Genomic DNA, 16,375 nt, shown 5'->3' with positions numbered 1-16,375 from the left:
CAATGTCGCTATTATTGATGGTTCGGTTGCATTTTGGTAATGCCTTAACTTTAAAGACATTGGGTTGTGCAGATCTACCATTAGGTGGCACTATAGTATGAAGCGCTGCGGGTGATTCGGATCAGTGAACCTTTTGGTGAAACACTGGTTCACGGCTGAAATAGTAAAACGGTATAAATTGCACGCTACTTAGCGCTACTGTATTATGTGTATTTATATTATTAAATACCGTTGTTGTAATCAAAACCCTCTGAAGATTAACCCAACACTCCTCGGCTTTGCCTCGGGAGGGGGCAAATGATAAACACCCTCCTATTTGTCAATAATTAAGATCATTCCAATAAACGGATTATTAAACTCAGGTGCTGCCGCCCCGATTGGTTGCAAGCTAATTCAGGCGGCTTTATAATCCTGTAACCAGTCCTACTCTAGCAAGCGAGTATATCGGTTTCTTTATTATAAATACACGCTGTGCTGCTTGTGGGTTGGTTGCTGGCTTTGGCACGAAGGATGGGTATCATGGATTGTAAACTCCTTTTAGGGTGCGTTTGATGTGTTATAGTGTTTGGTTTGTTTATGTCTTTAATGGCTACGCGGTTTTAGATGCTTGCGTTACTGTATTTCATTTCTATATGTTTTGTTCTTGCGTTGCCGTGTAAAGGTATGCAGTGTCTTGAGTACACCCGAGTTTGTGTAGGATACAGCGTGTGTCTGAATAACACTTCTTGCATGTATTTTTTTCATCCTCAGAGTTGTATTGTGTATGCTGTTACCTTTGGATGCGAAGGCGCAAGCGCCACCAGGTAAGTGGCGTTTATTTAATTGTTCCGTGGTCTTTTGTAGCTGCCACTTGACCTGCTTAAACGGGAAGTTTTGTCCGAAATGTTACGAGTTGTCTCTGCCCTAGCACGGTCTTGCTCTTAAAAGCGCACTGTATCTGCCGCATAACCAACGTTGTGTTCGTCATTAAAACCGGTTAGTTCTCTGAATAGTTATTGAACCACTGCAAGTGAGAGTAAGTCTCTCGCCTCTTTGCCCGCAGGAACCTTTGTTAATGAGTGTCGCGACCGATACTTCTGGCTGACTACGAAAAGAAGCTTCCTAATTGGAGGGAACTTTCGCTTCGATATCATTGGTAAATATGATTTGATCGGTAACAGTAAATTGTATTTGCAGGATGCCTCAACATACAAAAGCTTTTTTTGTGTTTAGGTAACGACGGCATTCACCCTCTGGACGATAGATACGCCGCATCCTGTGGCTTTACCTACTCTATTAATATCCCCGGCGACCTGATATTCAGGGCTTCTTTCTTTGCTTGTCACGTCTCCAGCAATGTGAGTCCTGTGCGGTCACACTTCACACGGCCAGCTCCGTATGTATGGCAACATTATTACAAGCGACAGTGTCTCCTTGTAAACTAATGGCTTTTCTCTCTTTAGAGTGATTCGGAGTTTAGCTTGAGGTTCCGTTTCGTTCGCATCGACCAGTTCAGCAGAGAGACTTACTACCCGTTCTCTATGACGTGCAGTACTACCAAGCAGTGGTACCCCCGCGAAATCGTCTGTGAAGAGAACTACATGGAGGTAAGACCTCTCCAGTCCTGGGTTTGACCTGTACTCCCACTAGCTATAATACATTGCCCACAATAATGCCTCACCCTTTGGTCCATTATCCTTCTGCAGATTCTTTTCTTTTTAAACTACCTTTTTTTGCGCCACTGTGGTACCAGTTTTAATAAAACAATACTTTAATTCAACCAATATTTCCCCATATTTTATTTTGTCAACATGTTGCAACTGAAACTGGTTTAGGACAGAATACCAAACACTAATTGAATTACAAGTATTGTAGAATCTCTTTGGAAACCTTTGTCTGCTTTTATTACAAATCCAAATTGGTGTGCATTGCCTTTTTGCTTCCCATATTTGCACAATTGTGCATTTTATATTGTTTACAGCATTAAACTGAAGGTGAATTATTGATTCTCTCTCTTTCTCTCTCCCCCCCCCCCCCCCCCCCCCCCCAGTCAACATAATATCCAAAAAGTTAATTTAACTTTCATGGCTTGGCACTTTCTACAGACTCTTGTAGTGGTTCTGTTTCATTGCAAGTGTGGGGTGCATTTGTTTCTTTCTCTAGCACCAATACACAGAATCTGGTTGCGTAGTCTTCTACCAAACCCAGGCAACAAATGCAACCTGCCACTGTTGGTGTTGCTAAAATGCAGTGTCCATGATTGTTTACAGTTATACCTTGTACTCCTTCAGAAGCTTGTATCAAATTCTCAGCAGACTTCTTGCTGCATGGCTTAATTCTGGCTGGTTGTGACTTCAGAGCCCAGTACCTGTAACAGGGTTCCTCTTGGCTGATCTAGCCATCTACTTCTGTAAAGTGACGGGCTGCTAGATCGTCTTTAAGCTATAGGGAGGTCTGAACCTAAATGATTGTATAACGTTATCCCCTTGTCATCTTTAGATATCTGTAAGGAGAAATGTGCCAGTTATTGCTCAGGAGGGGATGGATACTGAAGACTGGCAAGCTGCTCTCCCTGCAGTAAGTTAAAAACCACTCCTGTTTGCTTACAAGCTGCTATCCAGCTCACAGTAGCATCTTGCTGTGAGCAGTACTATTAGCTTGTCTTTCTGCAACCTGTCCTATATTTCTAATTTAACAAAAGGTATGGCTCATGTTAATATAACATGATTGCTGTTTGCTGCAAATGCTCATGCTGCCATATATATATGAATGAGCATCAAATGTATCTCATATTTGGATAAAATGCACTAGATCTATTTGAAAAAGGACTTTGTCTCGCTGCAGTGACTCTACTGTGCTGACCAACAATTGATATTTTACCATCTGATGTAATGGGGGGGGGGGGGGGGGGGGGACTGTAAGTCACAGGCTAGCATGTGTGGCCACTGTTGGAAGCAGTACGCATGCTTTGCACCAGGTTTCTGGATGTTGTCTTTTGGAATCCTGGCCCATTCCTCTCGTCATGCGTGGATAAGCATCTGCCTGTTCAGTGGTCTCCGAGCCCTAGAAGCCACATGCCGCCCAAGTTCATCCCACAGATGTTCAATTGGGCTTGGGTCTGGGGAATAAGGCATCCATGGCATGACTCTCGCCTTTCTGCAAGAAAGCTGTCGTGACACGAGCAACATGTAACCATTCCTGCAAGACCATGCACGTTGGCCTATTAGGATGGGCTTGCAAGAAGGGCACCAAGTGAGGCCTTGGGACTTGATCAACATATTGCTGTGGAGTCCTGTTTCCATCAATCCCTCACTGGCAGCGGAGTTCTGTAGCAACTAGACCATCACACTTGGACCTCCCCACCGATTGGTCTCTCGTACACAACCGTATCACTAATTGGGTGTATATTAAGTGCATATGTTTCAGTCCTAGTTTATATTCTATGCAGGCTTGTGACTTGCTGCTAATCTATGCAAGTGTGAACTCTCAAGCTTCATAACTTGTCTAGCTAAAATCACTCCACACTTTCCCAGTCAACTTAGCTTCTTGCCTCCTTCCCCAGTCCCATAAAACTAGACTAGCCCCTAGACCTTCTGACCAGCTGCTGTCTCTCCTGTGTTCCAGGCCCAGGAAGCTATCATGTCAGTGTGGCAGGTTGTGTTCCACAAGACCGGACAGCCAGCAAAATCCATGAATGCCTCCGTGGCCCAGTCTCGGGGCTACATGATCAACTCCACCTCCAGTAGGATCCTCTTCCGCTCGCCCTATAACATGCCGGAATCAGAAATGCTTACAGTAAGACCTCTCCAAAAGCACTATTAAAATATCGGGTTCTGTTTTTAGCAGAGGTCCATATTGCTCCATCAGTGTCTCCAAGCACACTTGTATTGCTTCTGTGCCTGTGAGTTCATGCCATGTTCTTCCAGGTTAATGGAATCCAAGTGGAAGCAATCCGGGCAACTGTCTTCTACAAGCAAAGGTGGATGCTGCTATTGGTGGACACTTCTGCTGCCTGTACCAAGAGTAAGATCTAAAGCTTGGGTATCTTGCCATGGTCCAGAGGCCATGTAAAACGACTGCCATGGTGTGGTCCTCTTTTTTTTTTTTTTTTAACTGGACAATTACTAGTGCAGTTACTTCTACTAGGTTACAAAAGGAACATCTCTGCATGCTAGCACTACAGAATTCTACAAACAAGGGCCATGATCATGGCCATATTGCTTGCCATCTGCTTGCACTTCCTTTTATACAGAAATTCCTAATGGATACAAGTTTTTAAATCCAACTGTCTTTTCCCTCCTAGATCTTGGCACTTTTGATGGTACACATTTGGCTTGGGTTGCACCCAGAGTCCTCACTCCACTGGTCCTGCATATAGAGAAGTTCCAGGACAAGGGTATTGCCATGGGTGTGGAGGGGAAGCTGCTTGACCTTGCCACTATCCGTAGACGGAACTATGAACTGAAAGTGAATGAGACCTTCATAGAAATCTCCGTTCCTTATGGCGCGGAGGGTGGCTACCTGAAGGTAACGGGGGTTTTACAGGAGAGGGGGTGGAGGGTTTGGCTCTGGCGTTCCTTCACTGACAACCAGGCAGGTTCTGGATGTGTTGCAGACTCTATATACCCCTAGATTGTGTGCCCTTGGTGTTTCTCTAGATGAGCACTTTGACAGTCCACCTGCTTCCGATATCCCAGACACCTGGGAAATGCTCCCGTGGCCGAGTGAAGTTTTAACTGACCAGGATTTACTCGGGTTTTAATCTACATGTTGGGAGCTGTGACTTGCATAGTGTGTACTGGCCAAATTAACCTTCCCTTCCAGCCTTGATTCTGCATGCTTTTTTAATGGAGTCCACCTCCTGCTTCAGTCTCGTGACCATGCCCTTCTGTCTCTTCAGAGTCGTGTCATAAATAACCAGTACAACCGGATCTACGCCATTGACCTGTACCTTGAGCACCAGTGGGCAGATGACCTGTGGGAAGCGACCCAGCACCGTTCCTTCAAGCCAGTCCGCACCCCCTCTATTGCTGAGACCCCCTTTGTCGTCAACAGTGAGTACGCTGCCTGCTTTCCAGCATGGAATTTTAATGGCCTTGCTCTGGTGCCAATGTGTAATGCAGCCTAAAGCATGATGTCCCTTTTTTAGGCTTGCTTTGGTTCTTGCCCCTGGGAGGGACAGTGGGGGATGTCCTGGACTAAAACACTAGCCCTGGCTTTAAATCTGTAATGCAAATCCTTCTCCATCTTGTTAACCTCCTAAATGCCTGCGTTCGTAGATACCATCCCAGCAGAAAAGGTCTTCACAGTGACCCTTGGCATCTTCAACCCTGATGTTGAGCTGAAGAACTTCACCATCAATGGGGTTCCTCTGACCCTTCCTGAGGCCATCAACCAAGGCATTGTGCTAACTGAGGTCCAGCACCCCAATGGCACCAAGTCTTTTGTCCTGAAGGTCCCCTTCACCCACCCACTCATCCCACAAAAGGTAGAGATGAAAGCATGCCTATATGTTGATGGATCGAAAAGCTTAAGACCCAAGCTGTACCGGTCTATTCTCCAGTAACAGTCAGCAACTGTACTGCTTCTTTACACCATTTGTTGTTCTCTGGCAGTATATTGGCAATGGTGTGAGGGAGTTCACCTTGAATATCAACTACACCTTGAACATCATCCCTGAGAATGCGCCTTATTTCCACCCTGCAACCATTGTGTGTCAGATTAAGGATGTCGGTGAGTATTAAGGCTGGGAAGTGTCCCTGAGCACTGACTAGACCAGGGGTGTCAAACTCGGTTCCTGGCGGGCTACAGTGTGTTCTGGCTTTCGTTCCCCTTGAGCTCTCAATTACTTAATGGGTCTAATTATTTGATTTAACTGGACACATTCAACACTTCTCTTCAGGCCTCAATGTGTTGGGTAGTGTACCTTGAATCCAGTGCATTTCTAAAACCATCAACTGTAAGAGACCTTAATGTTTGAGTCAAAATCAACAAATTAGATCAATTGTTAATTGAGAGCTTTGTTGGCATGAAGACCCTCTGGCTGGACCAAGTCTCTCAACCTAAGGATTGGTGCACTGGTTGTGTGCCCACCCAGGGAATTCCCTCATGAAGGTGTCTGTCTCCACGTTTTTCAGTTGAGCTAGCTTGAAAGCCTCCAGAAAATGTTTGCTGCTAGCATGTGGTTGCCTTTTTTCTTGGGGATTTGCATACACCTCCCTCACTAACAGCCATGCACCCCTATTGGCGCTTGCTGTTTTGAGAGAAATGATGTTAATGCACTGCTGCCCAAAGAAGACTGTCTGTCTGAACTGTTGACGCTTGACTGCATTACTGAAGGTGTGGCTGGCTTTTCTATTGGCATACACTTCAGGCTCTTGACTGTTCTCTTGCCTCCCCAGTACTTCCTGTGATCAAGGGCTCTTGTACTGAAAAGAGCCTAGTCTTTGAAGTGACGCGTGGGAACATGGACCACCTCTGGGCCGTGTACATTGGGAAACACCAGCTTACCTCTGGGCTGGCGGCTCAACGGGGCTACATCCTCACCAACCAGACCAAGTTTATTCTAGAGGTGCCGCTCTTCAGTATCGGCTGCATCTATGAGGTACACATTTCTGGGGGCCATTAGGAATGTACTTGGCAGAGCCTCCCTAGAGGCTCAACTGGGTGTTTTGTAGGATTACTTTCTCGAGTTCTGGGTTTGAGACTTTTTTCCTTTTGTTTAGGTGTGTGTGAGCAAACCTGAGCCTTGTAAATCTGTAGTTCTCCCTGCATGACTAGGTTGGAAAGCCTGCCCCTCTGTTGGTGTGCCATCAAACTGGGATGGTTTTAAGGGTTTTTCCAGTGTCGCTTGTCTCCCTCTTTCCAGGATATCTCTCTCCGAGGCCTCTTTGTTCGAGTAGAACTGACCCTAATTGATATTAGGACACTCGCGGCAGTGCTATCCGCTGTACAGCGCTGTCAATTTCCTGCCAAGCAGCTGCTAGGTAAGTAGCTCCCCAAAGTGGGCTTGACTTTGTCTTGGTGCTCTACACCTCCCTGCTTCCATGCCTTGCCATTTTCTACACGTGTTGACTAAACAATCTCTAACATATGCTTTAGCCATATACCCGACTCCTCCTTCTCCAGTGCTATAGAGAATATTCCACTGATTTACATATTGCTTAATCCGTAATGCCATTTGCCCAACTTCTAAATGGTCTACCTGGCCTCTTGGTCTGCGGTCATGTTTCTACCCATATTGGTGAAGGCATCTACCAGTAAACCTGCACCACGGCATGATCCTTTAGTATTCGGCAGGCTTTGTTTGACCTGAAGCAATTAATTCTACAGGGTCCCACAGGACATTTGGCCATAGCTGTAGGTATTGTCTCAAGGCCACTTGGTACACGATTTGGTGTGGCAATCTTGAACTGGTTCATGCAGCAAGTTCTCATGGAATGCTTCAACTTCACCCCATTCTCTTCAGTGTGTATGCCTAATGGTGTGATGACAGTGGTGGCTGTGACCATGGAGCCCATACCAGTAGTGGAACCCAGCAAGACCACCCTGCTGGATAAGACCTGCAAACCCAAAGAGTTTGACTCAACCAGGGCTCTCTTCACCTTCACTGTCAACACGTGTGGGACCAGGAGCAAGGTGGGTTTCCTGCATGGTGCTGTAGACTCGTGCAATAGCCCTTCATACAGGTCTTGTATTGGTGGACTGTACAAGATGCAATACGTATCCCTAAAAGTGCTGTGGACTAGCCTGGCATGTCTGCCCTCGTAAACACTACTCCAAGATTGCTTCCCCTTGAACTGCTTTTAATTGCATATTTGACAAACCCAAGTGGCAACTCCTGTTGGTGTGTCTTTTTAAAATTTGCTATTGGAATACAGATTTTTCAAATGGGGCTGCTATTCTAATTTAGTATTGGGTGGGGGCGCTTTGTACTAATGGCTTGATATGGCAATGTTTCAGATTGTGGAGAACTACCTGATCTATGAGAATGAGGTGGTGTATACCAGAGCGCTGTTCCCAGCCAATGCTCCAGTCATAACCAGGGACTCTGAATACAGGTGAGCATGAGGAGTCCTGCACTTCTAGAAGGCCTGAAATGGGCACTGCTAACTACACTGGCACCTCTCGATACTGACTTTTTAGACTTTGGGGCACGCTGTCCAATAGATAACGGTATACTTCCTGTGAAGATTTACCTCTGAAGGAACCATTTAATAAATTGGAAATGGTGTACAGTAATGTGTTTCAACTGCATTTTAAAGACCTTGGTAGTCTTATCAAATACTACTCCAATGAAGTGGTTTCTGTGCAACGTGTTTCCCGTAGGCTGACCATCCGTTGCCGCTACCCCCTCAACGACACCATGAAATTGCTAGCTGAAAGGAAGGCTGTCCCTGCCCCCTACTCTGGATCCCTGGAGTTCTATCCTTACAGCTCTGAGCAGAGAGGTATGGCTTCTAGTGCCTAGTTTTAACTTGCCCAGTCCCGGGACAGTGTTGGTCAACTTTTATCCTGACTACCAGTATCCACCTACTACTATGACTCCATTTCTTGATTTCCCAGGCCCCAAAGCTAGAGATGTTCTGAATCTGAAGGCCCGTCTAGCAAGAGGTTGGTACCTGGTACACCCTTCATACCCACCTACCTTTAATGGCCAGGTTCTGTAGTCTTTCATCCATAACCCACCAGGAATGGTGTTTATACACGTAAAGCGCTTTAAAAGCATAGCAGTGATGGGTGCTCCGTCAACATTTCTCCTTCCTGCCAGATGTGACCTTCTCCAGGTTCTATCAGGAGTTCCCAGTGTCCAAGTCTGGGCTGGAGCCCTTGTTCCTGGAGGTTGTGCTCCTCCACCACCAGAACCTGGCTGACCACCTCATCCTGCGGGACTGCTGGGCCACAGAGACCCCTGAACTGGACGCCACCCCTCAATGGGACCTGGTCACTGACGGGTAAGGGGGTGGGGGTGACGAGAGTAAGCAGGCAGATGGTATTGAGCTGGAGTTTCATTGTCATTTATGCTAGCTTTTAAAATGTGTGCTTGGTAGAGGTCTAAACTTTACTTGCTACTCTTACTATGCTGTAGACTTGCAGTAACTTGCATTGCATGATAACCTGGATGCATAGATGGGTATGACTTGTAATCTTGTCGGCGTGACCTGGCAAAGGCCTTTTTCAGCATTGCAATGGGCTTTGGTTTCATGTACTTCTGAAATGAGTTGCATTTGCCTTGATTGGTGTTCACCTACATATGGTAGAAAACACACCATGACAGTTTCCCTCTGGTGGGAACTGCATGTATAATACACTAGGAAGTCTTTTCTGGAGGCTTCCAAATGTGCTAGGATGCAGTAGTTTCCTAAAATGAATACCTCTGTCCTGTACTTCATGCCACGAAACCCAGTGTGCGATTGCCTCCAATGTTGTCATCTCCTCCTTTCTGCAGCTGTCTGGTCAGTGGTGACTCCTACAAGACCCGGTTCCACCCAGTGTCTGCCAGCCCTCTCACCAAGAGGCTTGAGGTCCAGGCTCAGTCTGTTGCAAACCATGCCCTGTGGCAACAGGTTGGTAACTTTTCAGTGAGCTCAACCCGAACCTTTTGATCTGCATTCTCGCCCTCGGGTTAATGCATGTCCATCTACTCCATGTCAAACGATAGTTTAAACCTCCATCCAGACCCTGAAGTGGCTCCCTAGTTAAACTGGTGTGGAATGACTCCAAGGTCAGAAATGGGCAGTCCTGCTCTAGAAATGGCTTTCTATTGGCTGGCTGTGTATTTGACTGAACTAGGGCTCTAACACTGTCTGACCTTTGTGTTTTGTAGATGTACTTCCACTGTCTAGCTCTTGTTTGTGCTTCTGGGAAGGCAGGTGTCTGCAATCAGACCTGTATCGCTGGAGACAAGAGATCAGGTAGGCAGGGTGTAGGACCTCTCCTGCAGTGGATGATACCCATTTGTATGCTCTATCGACTCCCAATTGCTCCTTTTTGGATCCAACTCTTTTGGGGTATGTCTTCCAGCCCGCAGTGTTGAGCTGGCTGACTCTGTCAAAGGCTATATTTCTGCTGGACCGGTCCAAATTGCACCCGAGGGGGAAGTTGCCAGTGTTCAAGCAGCCGGTAAGCAGTAAAGCACCAAGACACTAATCCCCTGCCTGCCCTGTAATTGCGTTCCTTTGCATGGTGACAGAGAAGGTTAGGAAACTGCTGCCATTTTGGCTCCTGCATGATAAGCTTTGTGTATTACACCAAAGGGGAATCTGGAGCCAATATGGCACCTGCAGGGGCTGTGGTTTTTCTAGACCTCCTTCTGTTGCAAGTTTTAGCCAAACAAATGCTTGTCCCAGGCACGCTACATAATGTAACCAGTAGCTGTGCTTTCAAACTAAGCCCTCCAGGCTAACTAGCTCTGCCTCTTGTACCCAACACTTGCATCTCTTCCCCCAGTGCACACATTGGGTATTGTGTAGCTTCCTCAGGGTCCTAATGCTTGCCATTGTCTGCTTTTCAGGTGTGGCGACTCCTCTGGTCCCCTATATTCTAGTCTTGGGAGTTGCAGTGGGAGTCCTTCTACTTGCTGTTGTAGTGTTTGCTGCCAAAGCTATGCGATGTTGGGTTTCTATTTAATAAAAATCTTTGCCTGAAATTGTCTCGTGCCGTTTAGCTTTCACATTTTCATCTATCAATGGGTCTGAATTAACTGGGTATTGGATGGCTAAAATGATGCCTGCAGCCTTATTCAGCTAACATTTGAATGTCCTTTTTCAGTAGCTTGCTTTACCATGAGAGGATTCTGCTGTTGGCTCACTAAATGATGCTTTTAAAACTTTTGGTTTTCAGCCATGAAATGAAGAGGGTTTGCAGTAAAACTTGTGTGACTCTCAAGCATGGGTTGAGGGTGACGAGATCTCTAACAATCAACTAGACCTTTTTTACATGCCTGTACACCTTTTGCCCTTTTGAAGGGAACGGTATCAAAGAATGATTTGGTCCAGTTTCTACCACAGTGTTCATAGGCAAGCCACATTTTTACAGTTTATAAATTGAATATGTTTTTATTCACCCTCCCCTCGCAATCGGTACCAACATGTACTCCTAGGAGGAAACATTGCCTTCCTAGTTAGTGGAGGGGTAAGTTGTAACCTGTTTTTAGAGCTAGCACTGCTGTTGTGCAAATAGGATTCAATTCCATGAAAATCCCCTAGAGCAGTGCTTCTCAACCCTGGTCCTGGGCACCCACTGTCCTGGTGTGTCTTGTTCCGACTGAGCTCTCAAGTACTTGAATGAGAAATTTGCCTTTTTTTTAAATTGATTAACTTAACTGTTGGAGAAATCAAGTTCTGTTTTATATCATTTTATATTTAATTTTAATCTCCAACTCATTTTAAAAGTAAAAAGCTTGGTTCCATGAAGGGTAAGTAATTGAGAGCTCGGTTGGAACAAAAACAACCAGGGTTGAGAACCACTGCCTTAGAGAAGGAGGGGAGGAAAGCCAATGTGTATTGGGAACCTGCTACTAAGACTGCTGTAATGGTTAAGTATTAGTTCAAATCCAGCCATGGGCTGTGTATTTTATACATCAATTGCACATTTAATTATACCTTGGATTGTGCAGCTCTACCATTAGATGACACTGAAGAGCATGTGTCATCTGCTCCGTGAACCACCTTGTAAATCAGTGGCTCAAGGCTGATTTCCAGGTGTTCACTTTTCCTATCGCTGATTAGTGGATTCTGACTCCAGTGATATACACACATATCCTGGGACTGTTTATGTACTTTGCATAGTGTAAAAGTTGTGCTTTTGCTCATCTGTGTATAATTGTGAGTTGCACAAATCAATTGATTCCACGTTCTCATGTGTAACCCTCACACACACATCCACACACACCAATTATGAGCAGGTATAGGGGACATTTTCTAAGTGCAACTTTAACTGAACCACCATCTTTAAAAACAGTGTATCCAAACCTCTTCCTGCCTCTGCGTTCTCAAACTTCTATACGCATGTGTTTAGGTGCTTACTGCTTTGCAAAGAACAGTTTCTTGGAATCTTCAGGAGCACAACAGTGCTCATAAACTCGGTTGTTGGGTAATGCCAGAGAGATACCGCAGACGCAGGTAGGTTCAAAAGCTTGTTATTACAATTGGGCAAATACCACCCAACAGAGTGGTTTCAGTAGCATTCGGACCTTCCCAGCAATCGATCGCTTGAACTAAACTTTGGAGGGAACAGAATAATTAAATAAAGCAGTAATGAACAGCAATACAGAAGAATTATACTGGCCCCTGGAGTTTGAGGATACCAGTGAATTGCTGCTTTGGAAAATGGTTCTTTCTTAAATGTACAAGTCAACAACACAATCTGCTCACTTGCAGCTTTTCTTGTCATTGAAAGGGGAGATTGAGCTACAGCCTCCCCTTTACGCTATGCGTTACTTGTGAAAAGAGGATCGATATTGTAAAACGTTTTTGTACTATTTTGCATGTTCCTCATAACATTATTATTAGCTTACCTATACTTACTTGACCACATAATGAGCCCAACTTTGAAATAAAGAATACGCATTGTTACCTAACCTGCATGTGTAACTGACTTTTGTGAATCGACTATTCTAAAAGGTTACAGCAGAAGATGTCATCTTCTGCAGGGTGAAGGTGAGCTGGCAAGTCTTGTAAAGACTTTAGCCCAGTGAGTGTTTCCTCTGAGTAAGCAGGAAGTCCAGAGCCTGGCTTTTCAATTTGCAAAGGGCAAAGGCATATTCTCAGAAAGCAAAAAGGCGGCAGGATTCTATTAGTTTCAGGATTTCATGAACTGTAATCCTTCCCTCAACATCTGAAAACCTGAACCATGTCACGAAATACGCGTGGTCAGATTTCTTTACGTACTCTTATGAACTGCTCACCATACACTCTTATCTCAGGGGAGACGTTAGGAGGACAGAGATGTTATTACTCCTAGTGGGATATAGTTTGTGCTCTGGACCCGCAGTATATCCAGATGACTAATATAGAACTCAAGAAATTGACAGACTCATGTATTTAAAGTTTTTTACGAATCGGAGTATGATCAGTACTCGCTCGGTTTATTAACGGTTAAATATTGGATAGAGTAGCTACAGGCTACGTCGTATCCCCAGCTGAAAGACACACTGGGCAGTCCAGTGTCTTAACAGATATCAACGTTAACACTTTAATACATGTATATATGTGTTAATCAAGGCCGACAAGCAGGCCAAGAACATGTCACCTAAAGTACCCAATGGTCTATTTCAGCACATTCAACAAAACTCTCTCTTATTTCTAAAACATAGCGTGAGTCCCTTATGGTAATACATGTGAGATAAATAATAATAATAATTGCTTAATGCTTACCCTTTAATATAAATCGTAAAAGGATATGGCTGTCTTCACCAGGCAAATGAAACTGAATTCAATCAGCTCAATTGTGTAGGTTTGCAAAAGATGGACCACCTTGCCCTGTCTGGGATGAGTGTGGTACTCCATTGAAATTACTCTGGAGTTTTATAGGTTTTTCGTCTCATTGGAATACATGGGACGCCTCAATTAAATCCAATCATTACGCAGGTGGGACAGTTCTTATCCATTTTACAAATAATAGTTTTCAAAAGATCCGGACTAACTTTTCAGAATTAATAGGTGTCATGGACTTCAATAAATTCAAAACTTCACATTTGTTTCAACTCTTATGATCTCATTTCTTTGCTTTCCTCCGAGCCCCTCCTTTATCTGAAACGTTAAGTGAACCAAGGTTCCCAGGATCTTGGTTTATAATATAATATAAAAACACTACTGCATGCAAAACACTAATTTTATATGTGTTATATATGAGAGATGTTCTTAATATGTGACATCATCTTCTAAGTGATTATATTATGCTAAATTAAAGGTATGTGTTTCTTTTAACTTCATATTGTTTCATCATTTTGTTAATGAGTCAGTTTTGATTCCATACACCATTGTCTAACAGAGTATTTGACAAAAGTTTGTCTCATACAATATTCAAGTCATTTAGTTTCACTAAGTTTAAGTGGTAATAGTTTTCATTACAATTATTTATCCACTAAGAGATGCACTGACCAGGCTCTGACCTGTACCTCTCTGGGAATATGTTACTGCTAGCAGTTTCCACAGTCTCTTGTTTTTTTCCAAGGTCAGAGTCTGTGCAAAGCACTTTATTAGATATATGACCTGTCCATTAAGCCATGATTTGTGCATATTAGTTCAAGACATTTACTTATCAGTACTAAACCACTAACTCCATAAACCTTCACACTCCCTCTCTATGAGGCGTGCAGCTCTGCTGAAGTGGAACCCAAGGACATTCCTTCTTTCTAGATAAGAAGAGAGGCCCTGGTTTCACTGTAGCAGTTTCAAATCACCACATTATAAGGAATCCATCTAACATCATTAGACAATAGTATAGTGGATTAATAACAAGGTACATTATAGTATATTATTACAAACTTAACACAAAAACATAACACAACACCTTTTAACTTCTATACTTCAATGGATATCATAATGTCTAGAAGTCTTATTGTTCAAAGGAAAGAAGAATAAACTTGTACCATTTTCCCATTTAAGTAAATCGAATACTGCTCCAGGTTTTAATCTTCTTATCACTACAGCAAAGTCGTGAACAAGCAATAATACTTGTCAGTTTTAAATAATATGTTTTCTCATTATAGCAAATACTTAAAACATATTATTAATCTTATGAAATAACTGTTATGAACTATAAACAGTTTCAATTAGCACTGAACCTGTTTCATTATAAGATAATCTTTCAATTAATTTACCTCTGTTTATCAATTGCTATAATATTATTTTTGTGAATCCCTTTTAGGATTTAAATCCAAATATATGCCAGTATAACTGCATTCAACTAGGCGTGACCCTTTGTTCATAAAAAATCCAGCAGAGACAGGATTTTTTTCTCAAGACCTCTGGCTTGTTAGTTAATCTTTTGGTCACAAAGAGTCTCTTCTTATCTTGTGTTTTTAGGACATAAATGTGTAGATTAACGTTCACTTTTAGCCGGAATGGTGCTTTTTATCAAGCGTCATGCTTTCTGAAGATAAGATATACTTGTGGTAAATCGTTCATTATATATATTTTCTTAGGGATTCTCAGACCACTAAGTACTTAATTGAATACATGTGTACTTCCAAACAAGAGAGGACTGACCTATTTCATGGAGCAAGAGAGCCACCTACTAGTGGTACAAGGATACTCTTTCTTTATCCTTCCTAATATCTTTGACACTTCATTTTATAATACATTCCATATTTGAAATTGCCTAGTACATATTCAGCATATCCATATGTTCTCAGCAGGATTCAGCTTCTGTACCAGGTTTCGCTCTTAGTTGTTTCCACAAGAAGTCCCTTGATCCAATGTTTCTCCATCACAGGTGTGGATTTCCATGGCCTGACTTCATTCCTATAAGATACTTGGACACGTTTAGCTGTAAATATTATTTCTATATATTTCCTTTTGTTCGCACAGAGTCACTTTGCGAGGTACGCCTTCCATCCAGAACACTGAAGGAGGCCAAAACTCACTGTTATTCATATTTTCTGGTATCCAATTACTGTTCTGCCTCACATCATCAGTTGGTAGACACAATACAACTGAATCTGATTCAATTGATGAACCAACAGCTGTAGCTACTGAGATCCTCCATGCAAAAGGTGTCATTGTTTTACTGACCAGCCTAGCTGATTCAGCGTCACTTGCGACAACCACTATCAGCTGCACGGGCGGCTGGATTAAATCCAGTGGTCGTAAAAAAGTGGTTTATGGAGTATGAAAGCCTGTTGTCCAAGCTTGGCATTGAAAATCGTCCTTCACACATCTGGAATTGTGATGAAACAGGGCTCCAAGATGACTTTGTGTCAATAAAAGTTGTCGGAGATGTTAGACAACCAAGCTTTGGGAAAGGGGAAACAACCACAGTACTTGTTTCCTTCAATGCAGTGGGCAGTTATGGTCCACTCATGATCATTTTTAAAAAATGATAACAAAGCCTACAAGCAACAAAATACATTGTTATTAATAATAATAATAATAATAATAATAATACATACAGGTAGTGAACAAAAAGATGGAAACACCTGGGTAAATGAGGGACACCAAGATGAGGAGACCTCAGTGACTTTGAAAGAGGGGTGATTGTTGGGGCGCGTTTGGCAGGCGCTTCAATGACCAAGACAGCTCAACTTGCTGATGTTTCACGAGCAATGGTGTCTCAGGTGATGTCGACATGGAACTCCGAAGGAAAGACATCATCAGCAAAGGGCAACAGTGGGTGGAAGCGCATACTCCAGGATCGTGATATCCATGCATTAATTCGAAGTGCAAGGCAAAAC

General features: G+C 43.5%; 1 protein-coding gene across 1 annotated transcript; it reads left to right on the top strand.

Moving 5' to 3' along the window:
• Positions 1–452: 452 nt before the first annotated feature.
• Positions 453–10,627, top strand: LOC131730728 (uncharacterized). Its single transcript, XM_059020738.1, has 23 exons — positions 453–542; positions 751–803; positions 1,043–1,135; positions 1,213–1,337; positions 1,443–1,586; positions 2,479–2,556; positions 3,604–3,774; positions 3,906–4,002; positions 4,283–4,506; positions 4,880–5,033; positions 5,259–5,467; positions 5,595–5,712; positions 6,381–6,583; positions 6,848–6,965; positions 7,448–7,617; positions 7,942–8,039; positions 8,308–8,429; positions 8,545–8,592; positions 8,750–8,933; positions 9,428–9,545; positions 9,806–9,893; positions 10,003–10,101; positions 10,493–10,627. The coding sequence occupies exons 1-23, from the start codon at positions 511–513 to the stop codon at positions 10,606–10,608; spliced, it is 2,862 nt and encodes a 953-aa protein (XP_058876721.1). The 5' UTR covers positions 453–510; the 3' UTR covers positions 10,609–10,627.
• Positions 10,628–16,375: the final 5,748 nt, after the last annotated feature.

The sequence above is a fragment of the Acipenser ruthenus genome, chromosome 3 (assembly GCF_902713425.1).
Source record: "Acipenser ruthenus chromosome 3, fAciRut3.2 maternal haplotype, whole genome shotgun sequence".
Lineage (NCBI taxonomy): Eukaryota > Metazoa > Chordata > Actinopteri > Acipenseriformes > Acipenseridae > Acipenser > Acipenser ruthenus.
The sequence above is the reverse complement of the archived record's forward strand: the minus strand, read 5'-3'. Positions and strand labels throughout refer to the sequence as shown.

Coding starts and splice junctions, on each gene's coding strand:
- LOC131730728 (XM_059020738.1), top strand. CDS start 511: ATGGGTATCATGGATTGTAAACTCCTTTTAGG. Junction 3,775..3,905: donor CGGAATCAGAAATGCTTACA/GTAAGACCTCTC, acceptor ATGTTCTTCCAG/GTTAATGGAATCCAAGTGGA. Junction 6,584..6,847: donor GTATCGGCTGCATCTATGAG/GTACACATTTCT, acceptor CCCTCTTTCCAG/GATATCTCTCTCCGAGGCCT.